Source organism: Lycium barbarum, chromosome 6, assembly GCF_019175385.1.
Source record: "Lycium barbarum isolate Lr01 chromosome 6, ASM1917538v2, whole genome shotgun sequence".
Classification (NCBI taxonomy): domain Eukaryota; kingdom Viridiplantae; phylum Streptophyta; class Magnoliopsida; order Solanales; family Solanaceae; genus Lycium; species Lycium barbarum.
This window is the reverse complement of record NC_083342.1, coordinates 16,968,609-16,988,948: the sequence shown is the minus strand read 5'-3', so window position 1 is coordinate 16,988,948 and position 20,340 is coordinate 16,968,609. Positions and strand designations below refer to the sequence as shown.

The following is a 20,340-nucleotide window of genomic DNA, read 5'->3' as shown; positions in this document are numbered from 1 at the left end:
ATCCATTTAGAAAGTTCTTTTTTTTTTGTATAGTGAAGGATGTTGTATAGGCTAGTCCTTCATATCCGTTTAGATAGTTCTTGAAAAGATGATTTGGTTAGAGATTTTTGGTCCATGTCCCCCTCTAACATATGTAAATTTTTGTGAATTAATTGACATGGTAGGGGTCAAGCCTAACCCCCCACGCCATTAGGATCACAACCATGGTGATGGCTTATTAAAAAAAAAAAAAAAATCTTCAAGTAAAAAACTTAACTTTCAACCAAGTGCACCACTAAACCTTTTGTAGTATGAATTCCAAAAAGTAATACTAGATATATTTTAAGAATTATATACATAATATATCGAGTTTAATCGGGTGACCATGAATTCACATGACCTATTTTTAATACCTATATTCTCCCCTACCTATGCATGCTCTATCAAGATGTAGAGAATTTCTCTTTTGAAACCTAACCGTCATATTATGGTGGAGTTTTTTTTTTCTTTTACAACATCTATAACAGTGCATTTATATGTCATAATAAGTAGGGTTTGAAAGGAGTACAAGCTAATTAGCACCCTTTATAGGTAGTCGTACCCCAATAAATTTCACCACAATCAAAATGAGTATAATAACTACCTCTGTATAATTATCTTGAATTTTAACTTCATATTAATTGCTTCAATTAACACTTAGACATTATTTATTATTTATTCGTAATCTCAAATATTTGTTAAAACACTCTCCGACTTGTTATTTTTCACTCACCAGTCAAAAACCAAAAGCATTAAGAATATTCATTATGAAAATAACTTTCGTCAAATTAAATACACCCTTGATAATTAATATTTTTCCTATAGTGAGCAGTTTTTTAATGTAACTACTCCTACTGGGAAATAAAATAAATACTTTTCGCCAGGGAAAGCAGCAAGAGATCTTCCTCTTGTTAGTTTGGGTGACTCCATCCACTACGAAATTCGACCAAACGAGCAAATTAAATATTAGCTTGGTATAAGTTATTGTCAATTGACTTGTCTTAATTATTTGTAAATCAATGCAACATTTTAATAGTTAAGTTTCCTTTTTGATTTGTGAAATTGTGTGATCACACATTTACATAACTTTAAAGTATTTAGATTAATTTTTTTAATTTATTCAATCATGTTTTAGCATGTTATTTCAAGTGTGGACCATATATTTACTCGTGTTTAATTATGTGATTGCGAGAAATGCACTTTTGTTATCTTTATGTTCATATACCATCATATTGTACTTTATGATTATTTTATCTAAAAGTTGAAATTGTTAAGAATGAGACCTTTTGTCAATTTAAATTATGTGTCAGCTTTGATTGATATCGAGATAATAAGTTGTTTTTTTGTGCAAGGAATTAACTTTAATTACATTATTATCGTTACTATTATTATTCTTTAAATTAAATGTTCTATCATGCATCTTTTTTTTTCTATATATATCGTGAATTATTCAAGGGCTCTGATTGGGACAAAAGATCAAAATGATTCATTATGCTAAATTAAAATTAATCTAAACTCGATCCAACATCTTACTCACGTTGGCCAACAAGGCAATGTGGAGAAGTACTGAAGTAGACGTTTATTTATATTGTAATAATTCGTAATCAAATAGAAAATCATAAAGCATATCCTTCCATTATATTAGTTGCTTTAATAATGACGGATAAATTCTTGATAAGAGAAAATGAAAAGAATTTACATCGTGGAGAACTTTTTAAATTAAAGTTACAAACATTTCTTTCGAAACAAAAAAAAAGAAAAGTTTTAGTAGCCAACAAGTAATTTGGCACTAACCTTTAGAAAATAGCCCACGTGAATTCTTCTTCCTAATTCATTATTCCCACCAATGGGTCATTTTCTCCTAATCACACTTTTTTTGTGTCATTAACTTCTCTTCTTTTTTCTGTTTCTGACATGTCATTATCTTCTTATATACTAATAAAATCATCTTATCAGATTTGGAGAAATGGTATTTTAATTCTTTTATAAATTTTTTTAGTTTTATGACCCTTTTATAAAAGATCTTCATTTTTTTACACATAATAGATATAAAAAAAAAAAAACATAAGAGATCTGAATAGACTATTTTCTTCTATTCAAATTATAAAAGGGCAAGAGATCTTATTTTTCAGGTAGTTGAAATTGAATCTAAAAATTTCGGATTGAATTTTAATTTTTTATTTAAATTTCAATTTTGGCCAAATTATGCCATCACTACTTATAATAGAAACGCTAATTAACTAGGAAATTAGTGGTTAGAAATTAATCCTTGCAGGAGAAAACTAGTCAGGATCATAATTTGTTTCAAGTTGGAAATCCTTTTCTATTTCAGACAGCCATTCTATTCTTTCTAAGGCGGTCGTTTGGTTTGAAGACAAGTTATGAAATAACTTATCTAGAATTAGTAACCAAACAAGGATATAGTGGTACTAAATTCTTATTTCAGTACTATTTTTCCTTATCTATCATACCAAACAATCGCAAGACTTCTTAAAATTTTATTTAACATTTATTAGACAAGGATTAAAAACAATTAAAAAATCACAGTGAGTATTAAACACAGGAAAATAAAAACAAGAATACAGTTGGCAGATATAATAAAGCACCTAATAAAGATGAAGCTATCTACAATTTGTCTCAAAGTAAATAAAGCTACATACAATATAATCATCAAGTAAATTAGCATTGAATATTTCATACTAATCTAAAAAAGTTGTCCACATTTATCTAAAACTCAAATACCGCAAACCCCAAGAGTAATCTATAATCCTGTTCTATCACAAACTCAATTTAATTAAAATCCTTATCCTACGCTACTTTGGTGTCAAATTTCCTCTCTATAAATACCAAACTCTCATTGGGTTTACAATCACTCTAATTTTCTTCTATTTGCTTTCTTCACTGAGATTATATTTTTCTATAATATATACAAAGATGGATGTTGATCTAACACCAAAGTTGGCAAAGCAAGTGTATGGAGGAGAAGGAGGATCATACCATGCATGGTGTCCAAATGAACTTGCAATGTTGAAAGAAGGCAATATTGGTGCTGCTAAACTTGCTCTTTCTAAAAATGGTTTTGCTTTGCCAAAATACTCTGATTCTGCTAAGGTTGCCTATGTTCTTCAAGGTATAATTTTGGGGTTTCTTGTATTTTACAGTTTTTATTTTTATTTTTTTATTTTTATGAATCTTGATGGTTTTGTTGTTTTGATTGGTGGGGTTTTGTTTTTTTAATGGAATTTAATTGTTTGAATTTATGGGTTAGTATTGGATTTGATGGTTCGGTTTGTGATCTAGGTCTTGTGTGATCCATTTGTTACTATTTTGATATGATGTTGAAAGGGTTTGATCCCTCTTTTACTGTAAATCTTGCATTTGGTTTTTGATTGTGACATGACTTTTGTGTGTTTCTATATGTTAATATCGTTAAGATCATACTCTACTTTGAATAATGATAATTGGTTTGTGGACTATTTTACTATTAAGATAGAAAATTGGAAGTTGGTCTTCATCTATATACATGTGTACTTTGTTAGGATCTTGATTCAATGGTCTCTTCTTAATTGAATATATTGCTTTTGTTGCTATATACATTGGGTATAAATATATCTGTTTATTTTAGCCACTTGTTTACTAAAATTCTGAAAATACCTATCAGGTTGTGGGACTGCTGGAATTGTTCTTCCAGAGAAAGAAGAGAAGGTGGTGCCCATTAAGAAGGGTGATGCCATTGCCCTCCCTTTTGGTGTTGTAACATGGTGGTACAACAAAGATGACACTGAACTTGTCGTTCTCTTCCTTGGCGATACCAAAACTGCACACAAGGCTGGTTCATTCACCGACATGTACTTGACCGGCTCCAATGGGATCTTCACTGGCTTTTCGACTGAGTTTGTTAGCAGGGCGTGGAATGTAGAAGAGAGTGTGGCTAAGACTCTAGTTAGCTCCCAGACTGCGAAGGGCATCGTGAAGCTCGATGCTGGCTTCCAAATGCCTGAGCCTAAGCAAGCCCACAGGGATGGCATGGTACTCAACTGTGAGGAAGCCCCATTGGATGTTGACATCAAGGGTGGTGGAAAGGTGGTTGTTTTGAACACCAAGAACTTGCCATTGGTTGGTGAAGTTGGACTCGGTGCTGATCTTGTTAGGTTGAACGGAAGTGCTATGTGCTCTCCCGGTTTCTCATGTGATTCGGCTCTTCAGGTCACTTACATTGTCAGGGGCAGTGGCCGAGTTCAGGTTGTTGGCGTTGATGGTAAGCGTGTTCTTGAAACACACCTCAAAGCTGGTTGTCTGTTCATCGTTCCGAGGTTCTTTGTGGTCTCGAAAATCGGGGATCCAGATGGCATGGAATGGTTCTCCATCATCACCACACCAAATCCAATGTTCACTCACTTGGCTGGAAGAACTTCAGCATGGAAGGCGCTATCACCACAAGTGCTGCAGGCCGCTTTCAAGGTCTCGCCAGATGTAGAGAAGCAATTCAGCTCCAAGAGAACAGCTGAAGAGATTTTCTTCCCACCACCTAACTGATTGATTGATTCACCAATCCTTTAAACTTAGTAATAATAGTATAGAGGGTTTTCAAATTCTGTTTTAGATTTCCTTATGGTGTGTTGAGAACAAGTAGCTTTGCGGCTCTTCAGTTTTTACAATAAGATCCTAGTTTAACTATTGCTCCTTTGTTTGGTTGCCTTGTTACCTTTAAACTGATTTATCAGCCTATTAAGTTTGTTTAACCAGTAGTTATGATAATCTGCAGCGTATATAATGGTAATTTACATGATCTTTTACTAAGATCTGAAGCTGTGAAGAGTAATATACAGGTATCAGTAAATCTCATCTCCACCCGAACAAGTATAACGCCTTACACAAATTTATTGAATGACTGCATGTTACTGGCGCTATGGATCATCCTCCCATACACCACATAGAACTATGAGGGGTCGTTTGGTATGCGAGAGAAGGTGGGATATCTCAGGTTTAAGTCTGAGATTAAATTTATATTGCGCTTGGTTGACGGTATAAATTCATCCCACTATGAATTTTAGCTCAGACTTAATTAATTATGGATATTTCACCTTATCCCAACAAACTTGTGATTATTTATCTTACCTCCCAGGTGAGATAAACTAGTCCAAGTATTATAATCTCGAGACTATAACTCCGAAATAATTTAGTCTGTAATCCAAACGACCTCGAGAGTATTTGGGCCTCACATGGATTAACTATGGATGAAAATGCTTATTGGGATGCGCTTCCTTTACTTGTTGCTTTACTTTTAGGCAAAGGTTCCTTAGCAATTGAATCTTGAGATCAATCCCCCTTTTGTAACAACGCAAAATTTTCTTTTACTGCTTTAATTTAAAGTTCTTATAAGATTCAGATTTTAAAACTACTTAAAACTCAACTCCTCTAACATAAGTTATTACCTTGAAGGGAACTAAGGATTTGTTTGCTTCATAAATCTTTGAGATCTGATTTTCCGTATACCCTAGATCTTTTTGTATGTACAGTCAGACCTCTCTATAACGGTATCCGTGTATAACAACACATCTCTATAACAACTAAGATTTTTCGGATGCTATCTTTTATGTTATATTTTACTTCTCTATAACAACATTTTATTTATAACGACAACGGCCAACTTTATGACAGTACGCTCTTTGTAAAATTACCCCTCATATAATAGCTATCTGCTTTTTCGGGTAATATAGTAGTTAATTATCTTTATAAAAAATAGAATATATATGGTTACCAATAATAAGTGTATAGATTTTGATCAAATAGTTAATTCGATACTTTAATATATTATATTTATGACAGAATATTACATATGAATACATATTTGTAATCTAAGAATATCATTGTCTTCTATAACTTTATTTAATATACATATGAGTATCATTGTTTTATTACAATAAATAAAAGAGCTTCATGGAAAAATATTTAATTTGATATTTTAATATATTATATTTCTATAGATTTAAAATGTCTGTCTTAGAGCTTAAAATTTTATACATTCAGTTATGAATTTATTGAAATTGCATTAACTTTCTTAAATATTTAGTTAGTGAAGTATTCATATCTTTGAGATTTAAATTTTAAATAATTTGTTATTTTTTACAACATTAAAAATAAAAAGCATAGGTTTTATGCATCTTTTTTGCCTATACAGTCACATATTATTTTAATGGCAAATGCTGCTATAGGTGTATAACAACAACTCTTTATAACAGCAAAAAAAATTCGAACCCAACGATGCCGTTATAGAGGGGTTTGACTGTATAGCAAAACCACGGTTTTTTTTATTTATACTTGCTCATTCTTTTATTATCATTTGCAATGGGACGAGTAAACCAATACTGAATTAAATGACAGGATTAAGAGCAAGTTGTCTCCTCAAATCAATAATCAATTGATTAACAAAATTAAATGCACATGTTCCCCTTAATGATACTTAATCCTTATCCGCCATACTAATATTTGGCTAAGTACCTTCCTAATATAAGTTTAGCTCTTAAACGTAATTAAGAAAGGTTTTTAACATTCAATTATTTTGTATGAATAAAAATGACCTTAAAACTCTGAAAACATAGTAATCCCAATGGCTATTTCTCCTTGAAATAACCAAAGTACGTACTTTCAAAATTCTCCCTTACTCAATCTTTCAAACTTTAACGAAATTATGGCAAAATCAACTGTTAGACTGGCTATTTTTCAATAGTCAATGTGGTATTTGGATATAAAAATCCCGTATTTTCAGATCCTCTCCTCTTTTTCCTTGATAACACCAATTGGCCACCCCAAGTCTCGATAAATACAAACTTTAACCCTTAAAAAAAAAAAAGTTGTGTGGCTGCTGGAATTCGAGCCCAGGTCTCCACGGCCACAACGTGGAATTCTCACCACTAAACTACAGCCACTTGATGAACGAGGTTTCGATATCAATTATTTTATTATGGAAAATGAACGAGCAATTCCTCGCCAACAATCCTCATTCACACTTTAAATTTAATTTGTTTTTCAATTGTAGCAAAATTTCTTTGATTTATCTAGAATTTAAATGTTTCATTCAAACACTAGAATGCCAATTGTTATTTCCCTATCATATTTTGATTATTTATCTAGAATGCCAATTGTTATTTCCCTATTATATTTTGATTATTTATCTAGAATTTAAATGTTTCATTTCCAAGATCACAATGCCAATTATCATTTCCCTATTGTCTTTTGTGAGCGTCTGCATTGTAAGCTAATCAAAATAGTTTATTAAGCATTTTTTAACTTAGTTACGCATATTGTAAACACCTAATTAAGTCAGTTAAAATTCGTAAGTTGATCACTTTCAACTTATAAGTACTTTGTGACCAAGTATTATACTATCCCTTTTCTATATCTCAAAATACACTTTCTAAAATAGAACTCCTAACTCCCTTTCCATTTCATTTTTATTGTTCCTTATTTTCCTTACTAGGGGCGCTAAGTCCGTGTGTGCACGAGCCCAATATTTGAATATTAAAATATATATTTCATATTTTTCACTTATAAGTCAATATAAATATATAAATTTTCTATTAATTAATATAACATTTTCTTTCTCATGGGTAAGTATATAAGTTATGCGGGTATTTGTGTATATTATTTTTAATATATACAAGCCTCACATTATTAATTCATGCATCACATGAATCCCTACATTACTAATTTGGACATCTTGGTGAAATGTGCATCCTAATTTAAGTCTTTGTAAATTCGATAAGTAAATTAGAATAATCTAAAAGTTGATTTGCAGGCAAATAAAATTTAGTATGCAAATATTCCATTAATTTGTTGTACTTCTTACATAAGAGTACTTGTGAAGAGTATTTGTTTTCTAAATATTCCAATAATATACTGAATTTTTTGAATCATACTTTCGCTTATGCTCCTTGTTTAATTTTTTTTTTTTTGTGCTATTTATTTTTCTAAGATTTTCGTAAAGGTTGAAACTTTATCTAATAAGTAGTTGTCAGACTCTTAAATATGTGGCTCTTTAGTTGTTGCTTCCATTGTACGTTACAATTGTGAAGAGTAATTGGGATTAAATTAAGAAGAACTTGATGGGTAGAAATTGGAAGAATAAATGTCTAATTGCTTAGAAGGATGGAAAGAACACATAAATGCATATTAAGATATCTAATAAAGTAGATAATTATAGTGGGAGGTGAAAAGTCAATTAATTAATTTAAGGACTTCTAGGGCTATTGAAAATAAATTAAATAGATAAAAAAGTAAAAAAAGAAGAGAAAAAAGATAAATGGGTTTCTAGGCTATAGAGAGGTGATGTACAGTGGGAGGTGAAAAGTTAATTAATTAATTTAAAGACTTCTAGGGCTATTGAAAATAAATTAAATAGATAAAAAAGTCAAAAAAAAAAAAAGAGAAAAAAGATAAATGGGTTTCTAGGCCATGGAGAAATGTCACATCATCTTGTCTATGCCTAGCTTTATATTATATATAGATTAGTGTTTTATGTACTACTCCCTCCTTCATTCACTTTTACTTGTCCACTATACCAAAAATAAATTTTTAATTTTACTCCACTTTAGCATATCAAGGAAAGACAATTTTTTTTTCTTGTTTTATCCTTAACATTAATTACTCATTTCTAAATTATTCTCTATGTCCAATAAGACTATGCACCAACTAATATGAGTATTATAGAAAAATACATACTTCATTTATTAAATCTTAAGAGATGTGTAAAGTCAAAGTGGACAAATAAAAGAGAACGGAGGGAGTAATTTTTTTCTCCACCCAAAGAAGCTCCTGGGAACACAAACTATTATTCCTTAGGTGATTAATTAAGAAATATCATTGGCTGCAGTGTTAAGATAAATCTAGTTTTCTCCATTTTGCTCATTGTTCCGATCTTTAGAAGGTAAAGTCCCATTTTATCATGCAACTTTTATCTCAAGTTAATATGGGGCCAAGTTTCTTTTTCTTTTTTTCGTATTAAATCTTAAGGGACGTGTAAAGTTAAAGTGGGCAAGTAAAAGAGAACGGAGGGAGTAATTTTTTTCTCCACCCAAAGAAGCTCTTGGGAACTCAAACTATTATTCCTCAGGTGATTAATTAAGAAATATCATTGGCTGTAGTGTTAAGATAAATCTAGTTTTCTCCATTTTGCTCATTGTTCCGATCTTTAGAAGGTAAAGTCCCATTTTATCATGCAACTTTTATCTCAAGTTAATATGGGGCCAAATTTCTTTTTCTTTTTTCGTATTAAATCTTAAGGGACGTGTAAAGTCAAAATGGACAAGTAAAAGAGAACGGAGGGAGTAATTTTTTTCTCCACCCAAAGAAGCTCTTGGGAACACAAACTATTATTCCTCAGGTGATTAATTAAGAAATATCATTGGCTGCAGTTTTAAGATAAATCTAGTTTTCTCCATTTTGCTCATTGTTCCGATCTTTAGAAGGTAAAGTCCCATTTTATCATGCAACTTTTATCTCAAGTTAATATGGGGCCAAATTTCTTTTTCTTTTTTTCGTATTTTCTCCAAACTGTCAAAAGAACACCTCAGCGTATATAGAGCCCGTTTAGATTAGCTTATAAGAGCCTAAGCCCATCCAAAAGGCCAACTTATTTTTTTGAGTTTATATTAAGCGCAAAATGATTTATAAACTGATCAACCAAACCCTCAAAAAAGCTAAAAATAGCTTATAAGCTGTTATCAACTTATAAGCTAAGTCAAACGGGCTCATAATTACTTTCTCAATCCATGTTTTACTCGTATATGATTGGCAGGTCAGGTGAGAGATATATCACCAAAGCAGCCATGTTTAGAAATCAAAAGCCTGCAGCTAAAAGTTAAATGGGCCCCACATTTTTAGAAAGTTGTGTTGTATTCCTAAAAGGCAAATTAGTCCACAGATCCAAAAAGTTGAACGGTAGCTACAGTAACTCCTTTTGCTAGCCAATCAAGTTACTTGGGCCATTTAATTATATGTGACTCTTAAGTCTTTTTTTTTTTTAGTGAAAGTGGCTCAAGTTTTAATTATTAAGTGGAGATGATATTTTTTTATTAGTGATTAAGAGGTTTTGATCTTGCTCAAAAGTTTTCATTTTAACACTTTGACCCTTAACTTTATTTTTAACACTTTGACCCGGCCAATATAAACCCTAAAATACCAAAATGGGTCCAAAAAAAAAAAAAGAGGGCGCCAATAGCCGCAACCGTTTTTGCTCTTTTCCCTCCACTGTTCTTCTTCTCCTTCCTCGGTTCGTTTTTCTTCCTTCTTCTTCTTCTTCTTCTTCTTCTTCTTCTTCTTCTTCTTCTTCTTCTTCTTCTTCTTTTCCATCCGTCCGTTCTCATTCTTTTTCTCCCTCCATTCTTCTTCCTCATCTTCCATTGCTGCTTCCCCTGCTTCTTCTTCATCCATTGCTGTGTCATTTTGAAGAATCTGCTCAACAAAAGAAAAAACTAAACCACCAGATTTGCAATTTTTTTAGCTGGATTTCGTTAGTGTCTACATGGGCATTACTTCATAAGTATTGCTGCTTCCCCTGCTTCTTCTTCTTCTTCTTCCATTGGTGCGGCATTTTGAAGAATTTGCTCAACAAAGAAAAAAAACGAAACCAGCAAATTTTGCAATTTTTTGGCTGGGCATTACTTCAGAAGTAATTTCCGCTCATTTGGTAAGTAAAATATTGTTGTTTTGTTTCAATTATTTATTTGGGTTTTGCTGTTGATTTTCCAACAATTTACAGTAGCAATTGTACTTGTTGCAACAAGTGCTAAAGCTGCAGTATAAGAGCTTCTAAATTTTTGTAACAACTGTTGTAGTTTTTGCAAAAGCTGCTATAGTTTATGCAACAACTATTGTAGTTGCTGCCACAATTACATCAGATTATGTAGTTGTTGCAACTTCTATACTAATTGTTGTTAAATACGTAGTATGAATAAGTTGCAACAGATTTGTGAGTTGTTGCAAGTAGTGTACTACCTGTTGCAACAAGTATCTTACTTGTTGCAACAAATCACTGATCCGTTGGATTCAGCTTCAGTCCAACAGAACCCAAAAACTGGACCCAAAAAACTGTAGCTGACTCCAACAGATTATTTAGTTGCTGCAACAAGTGTATTACCTGTTGCAACAAGTAATACACTTGTTGCAACAACTCACTAATCTGTTGGACATCTTCAACTGTCTTTGGATGAAATAGAACTCAAAAAACTGAAGCTGACTCCAACAGATTAGTTAGTTGTTGCAACAAGGATAGTACTTGTTACAACAGGTAATCCACTTGTTGCAACACCTGATTCATTTGTTCCAACAAGTCATTAAGTTATTGTATTTTGTTACTATACTGTCATGACTTTTTTTAAAAAAACAAAATATATTCAGGTAGCATTAATGAGGGACTCAATAACAATAGGTGTTGATTGCCATGACGAATGGATCGAGAAGAACAATCGATATATTTGGCGATGGAAGGGTAGTCACATGTTAGAGACGATAGCGATGAGTGTCCAAAGAGATGTTGTGTTTGATGATTTTGTGAACTTAATCATCATCTATTGTGAATTAACTTATGAACCGAAAGATCTTGCCATCACTTACATGCATAGCTCTTTTGAAAACCAGAGGGTATTGCTTTTTAAGATAACCGATCAGGATCGTTTGCATACTTATTTGAATGATGTAGCTAGGCCCATTTTAAGGATATACGTGGTTGGAAGCCCGGTAGAGAACCATAATTTAGGTCAAGACCAACAAGATGTGTTAAATGATAAATTGGATGGCGTGAATATGGATATGGATATTCCAGATAATGGAAGTGGGGGTGAGCCGATTCCTACGCCCGAAGTTGCGAGCAATACACTGTGTTCTACACAATCTTCACTATGCAGCCATGTTCAAGATGATGAAACAGGCTTTTATAAAGGAATGTCATTCAAGAACAAGGAACAACTAGCAACTATGTTGAAACTTGCTTGTGTGAAGAAAGATTTTACACTCAAGAAGGTGATTAATTCGCGCACTGTGTATTGCTTTAGATGTGTACATCCGGAGTGCAAGTGGTGGCTGAGGGCTATGAAGCTTTTAATTCCAGACAGATTTTGTATTACAACCTACGTAAAGTATCACACATGTGGTTCTGAGCATATTACTAGCCATAATCCACACGCCACAACAAAAGTCATTGGTGAATACTTCAAAGATAGGTTTCCCAACGGTAAAGCCCCATTTACAAAAGATATGAGCCAATCATTCCGCACAGAATTGGATTGTAAGGTAAGTTATTGGAAGGTCTGGAAGGGCATGGAGATTGCAAAAGCTTTGACAAGGGGGACATATGAGCACGGGTATGCAGTGCTTGATGCGTATCGTTATATACTTCGTTCCGCAAATCCAAGAAGTAAGACAACATTGAAAGTTGATGCTAATGGGAAGTTCAAGTACTTTTTTGTAGCCTACAAGGCTTGGATGCTTGGTTTTGCGCAAATGAGAAAAGTCATAGCTGTCGATGGGACATTCTTGAAGAGCAAGTACGAAAGAGTGTTGTTGTCAGCCGTGGGGCAAGATGCGGAGAATCATGTTTTTCATGTGGAATTTTGTGTAGTGGACAAGGAGTGTGATGCCTCATACAAATATTTTTTTGAACAAATGAGAAGCTTTGTAGATGATACCACAGAGTTGTGCATAATTTCTGATAGGCATCCAAGTATCAAAAAGGCAGTTTCAATTGTCTTCCCTTTATCTTATTATGGTTGTTGCATAAAGCACCTTGGGGAAAATCTCCAAACCACCTCTCACAATACAAAGGTCGTATCTCAGTTTTATAAAGCAGCAAAATCGTACAATATAATGAGTTCAATGACCATTTCAATCAAATCAGAGATACCGTCCCTGGGGCCGCCGAACATCTTGAACGTGTTGGATTCCACAGATGGAGCAGGGTATTCTTCCCCGGAAATAGGTATTAATACATTAATTTTCCAACAAATAACACATCTGTTGGAACAACTACCTCACTTGTTGCAACAGGTAAGTTAGTTGTTCCAACAACTCACTTAGTTGTTGCATTTTGGTATGACACAGAGACAATAACTGAAGCTCTCTCCAACAAGTAACACATCTCTTGGAACAACTAACTCACTTGTTGCAACAGGTAATTAGTTGTTCCAACAACTCACTTAGTTGTTACATTTTGGTATGACACAGAGACAATAACTGAAGCTCTCTTCAACAAGTAACACATCTGTTAGAACAACTAACTCACTTATTGCAACAGGTAATTTAGTTGTTCCAACAACTCACTTAGTTATTGCATTTTGTTATGACACAGAGACAATAACTGAAGCTCTCTCCAACAAGTAACACATCTGTTGGAACAACTAACTCCTTTGTTGCAACAGGTAATTTAGTTGTTCCAACAACTCACTTAGTTGTTGCATTTTGGTATGACACAGAGATAATAACTGAAGCTCTCTCCAACAAGTAACACATCTGTTGGAACAACTAACTCACTTGTTGCAACAGGTAAGTTAGTTGTTCCAACAACTCACTTAGTTGTTGTATTTTGTTATGACACAGAGACAATAACTGAAGCTCTTTCCAACAAGTAACACATCTGTTGGAACAACTAACTCACTTGTTGCAACAGGTAAGTTAGTTGTTCCAACAACTCACTTAGTTGTTGCATTTTGTTATGACACAGAGACAATAACTGAAGCTCTTTCCAACAAGTAACACATCTGTTGGAACAACTAACTCTCTTGCTCTAACATGTCACTTAGTTGTTGTAACATATTTAAGCAGCTGTTTGATATTTTCCAACAGCTATAATCGTTTATACGTTAAGGAATTACGTTATTGTTTATTTCCACAGGTGTAATCTTATGACGTCAAACATTGCTAAGTCAGTGAACTCAATATTCAATGTTGAAAGAGAATTTCCCATTACTGCTTTATTTGATGCCATAAACAGGAGGTTTGCAGAAAAATTTCATGAGAGGCGTATGGAGTTCATCGACTCACCAAACATCTTTGTTCCTTCAGTTGAAAAAAAAATTCAAAATTTGTCAACTTGGGGAACAAGTTATTAGCCCATCAAATAGTTAACTACAAGTTCAGCGTCATCGGTCACGGTGTAGTTGCGACAGTCGATCTGCAAAGTAGATCTTGTACTTGTAGAGTTTTTGACCTGGACAAAATACCTTGTCCACATGCAATGGCAGCGCTTCGTGTCCAATATGGTGACGACTTTGGAAGACGGATTTATGACTACTCCTCTCCATATTATAAGGTGGAGAATTACATAATTGCATATTGTGAGGAAATTTGTCATGTGCCTTCTGAAGAATCTTGGGAAGTTCCTTTGGAGATTTTAGAAAGAGAGATACCTCCTCCATATGTTGATCCAAGCAAACCCGGAAGAAGGCAGACAAAGAGGAGGCGTGGAATCGGAAAATCATTTCCAACGCGGAAAAACAAATGCTCCTTATGCAAAACAGCTGGCCACAAAAAGACATGTCCAAGCCTAAATGCTCCATAGTTGTAAATTGCATTATGTTTTAATAATAGTTATCTGTTGGAACTTTATGATATTTTAATGTTATTGTTTCTTAGCATGGTAATTTATGTTGATCTTGTTCAAATCACAAATGTGTGTATTTGTTAATAAATTGTTGAATAGTTTCCAGCAATTAATAAATCTGTTGCAACAACTAAGTTACATGTTGGGGTTTTTTCAACTAAGTTATGTGTTACAACTTGTGTTTTATCTAACAAGAGTAAGGATTTGTTCAACAACTTACTTACTTGCTGCAACAGATATTACAATTGTTGCAACAAATTCTACATGTGCTACAACAGATACTGTACTTGCTGCAACGGATACTATAGCCGCTGCAACAGATACTACAGTTGTTGTAATAGATTCCTCACATGCTGCAGTAGATACTACATTTGCTGCAACAGATACTACTTGGTTCACCCATATTTAGTGATCAACTACTTGATTCACCCATATTTAGTGACAAACGAAGGAAATCAACGATATTTAGTGATCAATGTATAATACTTAATCAATTTGATGTATTTTGAGTCAGCAAAGAGGATCTTCTAAGTCAGCATGCACTAAATCGAGTGATCATTAGAGTGAATTGATGTGAACTACTCGATTCACCCATATTTAGTGATAAACAAAGGAAATCAACGATATTTAGTGATTAATGTATAATACTTAATCAATATGATGTATTTTGAGTTAGAAAAGAGGATCTCATAAGTCAGCATGCACTAAATCGAGTGATCATTAGAGTGAATTGATGTGAACTACTTGATTCACCCATATTTAGTGATAAACAATGAAAATCAACCATATGTATTGATAAACAATGGAATACTTATGTTACAATGCAAGTACATTGTTTCAACAACTAAGTAAATTGTTGCAACAGAAGATCCATATGTTCCAACAGATTCTTTACTTGTTGCAACATTTTCAGCAGCTACTGGATTATTTGCAACAGAAGATCCATATGTTCCAACAGATTCTTTACTTGTTGCAACATTTTCAGCAGCTACTGGATTATTTGCAACAGAAGATCTATATGTTCCAACAGATTCCTTACTTGTTGCAACATCTTCAGCAACTGCTGGATTATTTACAACAGAAGATCCATATGTTCCAACAGATTCTTTACTTGTTGCAACATCTTCAGCAACTGCTGGATTATTTGCAACAGAAGCTTCATATGTTCCAACAGATTCCTTACTTGTTGCAACATCTTTAGCAGCTGCTGGATTATTTGCAACAGAAGATCTATAAGTTCCAACAAATTCCTTACTAGTTGCAACATCTTCAGCAGCTGCTGGATTATTTGCAACAGAAGATTTATAAGTTCCAACAAATTCCTTACTTGTTGCAACATCTTCAGCAGCTGCTGGATTATTTGCAACAGAAGATCCATATGTTCCAATAGATTCTTTACTTGTTGTAACATCTTCAGCAGCTGCTGGATTATTTGCAACAGAAGATCCATATGTTCCAACAGATTCCTTACTTGTTGTAACATCTTCAACAACTGCTGGATTATTTGCAATAGAAGATCCATATGTTCCAACAGATTCCTTACTTTTTGCAACATCTTCAGCAACTGCTGGATTATTTGCAACAGAAGATCCATATGTTCTAACAGATTCCTTACTTGTTGCAACATCTTCAGCAGCTGCTAGATTATTTGCAACAGAAGATCCATATGTTCCAACAGATTCTTTACTTGTTGCAACATCTTCAGCAGCTGCTGGATTATTTGCAACAGACGATCCATATCTTGCTGTAACAACTTAGTAACTTTTTTCACATCTGTTGCAATATTTGCACTATTTGTTTTATTTTTACCAATAATTTAGGTATTTGTTCCAACATATCTGTCACTTGCGTAAAACTACTGAGACAACTTAAACAATAAATAAGGATACTGAGCATAGAATATATATTTAACAAATTTACATAATGTGTTCATCCACCATTATTCAAATGCAAGCAAAATATGAGAGAAATTGTTTAATGCAAACATAGTTTAAGAGAAATTATTTGTCCCCACATTAGGGCTCCAACACCTTATCAATAATTCCACAAGCCCACCTCCATTGCATCTTTTCCACAATATTGTCACTCAATAAGGTATCGGGCTTGGTCATATTCGTGCGGGTAAGCAAAGCTTCAACAAAAGCAAGTGACCAGGAAGCACATGCCTTATTGGTCTCATTGCGGGGGATATCCTTCTTCCGATCAAATTTCCATGATTCATTCAACAACTTTTCAGGCAAGTGTAAGAACATGCCACTCTGCTTTAGCAACTTGGGGAACAAATCCAATAACGGCTGCATATGGCAGAAGAAAGCACTTTCTTCATTACATGGGATGTTACAATCATAAGCATTTATGATACCCTCCTCAATGATGATCTCAATAGTGACAAAATGGTTGTCATTAATATTCATGACAGCTATGATCCTTTTGGCACCAATCCACTTGCAGCCACCTGGGTAGGATACACTACCTTTGGGAAAAGCGAGACCATCATTGTTCCACCTAAAGAGAGAAAGTTTTTCATCATAGGGCACGGCACCCACATTTGTAGACTCATCGGCTAACCCTAAGTACCTGTTGCGACAGTGATGGTAGAAGTTAAGGTCCATGATTCTATCAGAGGAATCATAGTGCTCAGGGAAATTGAGTTGCCTCATACGCATCAGCAATAAGATTTCATCTACATACTGCAGTAAAAGTATCAAAACAGTCATCCACTTGCTGCAACAGGTAGTTAGAGTTGTTGGAACAACTAATGAACTTGCTGCAACAGGTTGTTCACTTGTTGGAACAACTAGTTAACTTGTTGCAACAAGTTCATCGAATTATATGACTTGTTCAAACAGCATACCGAATTATATAGATATCCATAAGTGTTGAAACTTACCCAATCCTCCGACCATACATGCATGTCTGTCATAACCTTGAAGTCTTCGGCCCCAAATTCATGCATTGAGTACATTGCTCTCCCACTCTTTTTGGATTTTATCAAGGTTTCAAGCTTCTTCTTTTTTGGGGGGTTTACACGCTTGAAAATATCAACTTTTTTTAGCACTTGTGACACAACTTCAGCAGGAGGAGTAGCAATAGACTTCTGTGGAGTACTTGTTTTCCTTGCTCTACAATCAACAAGTGCCTTGGAAAATTTTTTTGCCCTCTTGCGAATCCCAATAGGAGTATAGGATGAGCTGAGCTTTTTGGATGGTTGGACACCCCTCTTGGACATCAAACTCTTTATAGCCGAATTTGTATCTTTTTGTGCCTGAAGCAACTCTTCAACCTTGTTTATCAGACCCTCCATTTTAAACCTGCAAATAATGCATTCACAAGCACAAGAATACACCTTGGAGGAGCCGACACCAACTGAAGAATATCTACCTAACCTATAAGGGATATCTGTGGTTTGCCCACCACCACCACGTTGGGGAGTATATCCACCAACTCCATCACCACCATCATCATCATCTCTTCTTTTATCAGCAAGAGCTTCCACTGCTTGTCTTGCAACATCAACAACAGTATTAATATCAACAACATCACCAACACCATCACCATCACCAACAACATTAATATCAACAGCATCACCAACATTAACATCAACATCACCATCACTATCACCATCACCACCACCACCATCAACAACACCAACCCTTATGATAGTTATGGCTCCAGCCAATTCTTCTTTTATCTGATCAATCAATTCATCAGGCACAGATTTCCTATGCCCTAAACTAACAAGACATAGCATCTGCACCTCTCATTTTGTCGGGATAAGCCTTGGGTGCACAGCCTACAACAAACAAACAGATATATTCAACCAATAAGTGTGTAATCTGTTAGAACAACCCCCACATATGTTCCAACAACCTCCTAGGTTGTTGCAGCATATTCTTTAGCTGTTGGAAAAAACAAAACAGTTGTTGCAGCTTCCTCTGCAACTGTTCTGATATTTTCCAATAGATAGTGAATATGTTGCAACAACTGAGTAAGTTGTTCCAACATCTTAGAAGTTATTGCAACATCTTAGGAGTTGTTGCAACATATTCACTATCTGTTGGAAAATATCAGAACAGTTGCTGCAACTTCCTCAGCAACTGTTTTGATTTTTCCAACATATTCTGAGGTTGTTGCAGCAGATAAATGTATCTGTTGCAACAAGTAGTTAATTGTTATAAAACTATTCAGGGATATTTTTCAACAGATTCTGACTTACTGCTTCCTTGGGGGGGTTAAAAGGACCAAGATTCATTTTTTTGTTGCTGTTTTTGGTAGTCAACCATCTGAGGATCCATGGAAAACAAAATTCTTCCGAGTAGTCCCTGACTTGATTTTGTAGGTGAGGAATGGCTTCAAATGCCCAAGCCTAGAAAAAATTATGCCACCAAAAATCAGAATAATCAATGAAGGAAAAGAATTAAAAAGATAAAACATTGAAGAAAGAAAGTTTACCATGAAGGCCCAAGGGAAGCCATAGATGTTGGAAGTCTTCACATTAGGGTTCAAAGCTTTGGACAAATATTCAACAGTCAACTTAAAACTTTTATGACCCGATGGATAGTTATTGAATGCCTCATGATCCTCCAAGAGTTTAATCAAACCAAGTTCTATATTATTCTTTACATCCTTTGCCCAAAGAATAGAATTCACAAACCAAACTAAGCACAATGACTCCTTGTGCTTTCTTGACATAGTTTCTGACTTCAAGTCTGCTAGCAAATCTGCTACCTTGTAGCTCTTTCCAACAACATCCACTAAATCCAAATCATCATCAACCTTGGCTTTGCCTTTCTTGGCTGCTTTGGATGACTTAGGTGTTTTAGCTCCCTTGGATGACTTGGGTGTCTTGGCTCCCTTCTTTAATGTAACTGTAGGAAGAGGCTGAGAAGGAGCATAACACCTCAGTCCGGTGATTATGGCAAACTCCTTGATGCCAAAACAAACTGGCATGCCGCAACAGTTTATCCATATCTCATTAGTTTTGCTGCAAATATTTCTTCGTTTGAGAAGACCATACACAATGGTCATTTGAAACCTTGCATTGTTGTCCCCAGGCAAGTCATCCTCTTGAAGTATGTTTCTAAAGTAATCAAAAGGCTTGGCTATGATTGATTTTACAACAAGATCACCATTCAAATCACCTAGTTTATCCATCGGCATCTGCATACGGAACTTTTCAATACTGAAAGTTTTGACAACTTCATCAGTGGAAGGTCTGTCAATATCAGTCCCAATAGAAGAATCAACAGCCCCGGTCGTCGACCTTTCAAAAGATGCAGTTTTATCCTCTTCATTGTCATCATTATTTACATCATCTTCTTCTTCTTCTTCTTCTTCTTCTTCTCTTTCTTTTTCTTTATCTTCTTTTCTTTCTTCTGCTTCTTCTTCTTCTTCTTTAAAATTTTCTTGTTCTTCTTCTTTATCTTGTTCATCTACTTGATCTTCTTTACTTTCTTGGCCAGAAACTCCTACTTGAGAGGTTTCCTGTTCAGCAGTTTGTTCAAAAAGAATATTTGCCTCTTCAGCAAGATCATCTAATGATGCCCCCTTAGCTCTTTTACTAACTGTAGATGATTCCTCCCCTTTTCTTTTTCGTGAAGGCATTTTATCTGCACACATGAGATAAGCAAAAACACTTTCAATTGATTTGCGCACCATTTAAAGTAAACAAATAATGAATTTTTACAACAGCTGAAGCATATATTGCAACAAGTGTGTAATATATTGAA

General features: G+C 34.4%; 1 protein-coding gene and 1 non-coding gene across 2 annotated transcripts; one reads left to right on the top strand and one right to left on the bottom strand.

The window, feature by feature from the left end:
- The first annotated feature begins 2,666 nt into the window (after positions 1–2,666).
- LOC132643519 (12S seed storage globulin 1-like) lies at positions 2,667–4,704 on the top strand. The gene is made up of 2 exons (XM_060359950.1): positions 2,667–3,148; positions 3,680–4,704. Exons 1-2 carry the CDS (start codon positions 2,953–2,955, stop codon positions 4,552–4,554), a joined length of 1,071 nt encoding a protein of 356 aa, XP_060215933.1. The 5' UTR covers positions 2,667–2,952; the 3' UTR covers positions 4,555–4,704.
- Positions 4,705–6,875: 2,171 nt separating this feature from the next.
- Positions 6,876–6,947, bottom strand: TRNAH-GUG (transfer RNA histidin (anticodon GUG)). Its single transcript has one exon. It is a non-coding gene; the product is annotated as a tRNA-His (tRNA).
- Positions 6,948–20,340: the final 13,393 nt, after the last annotated feature.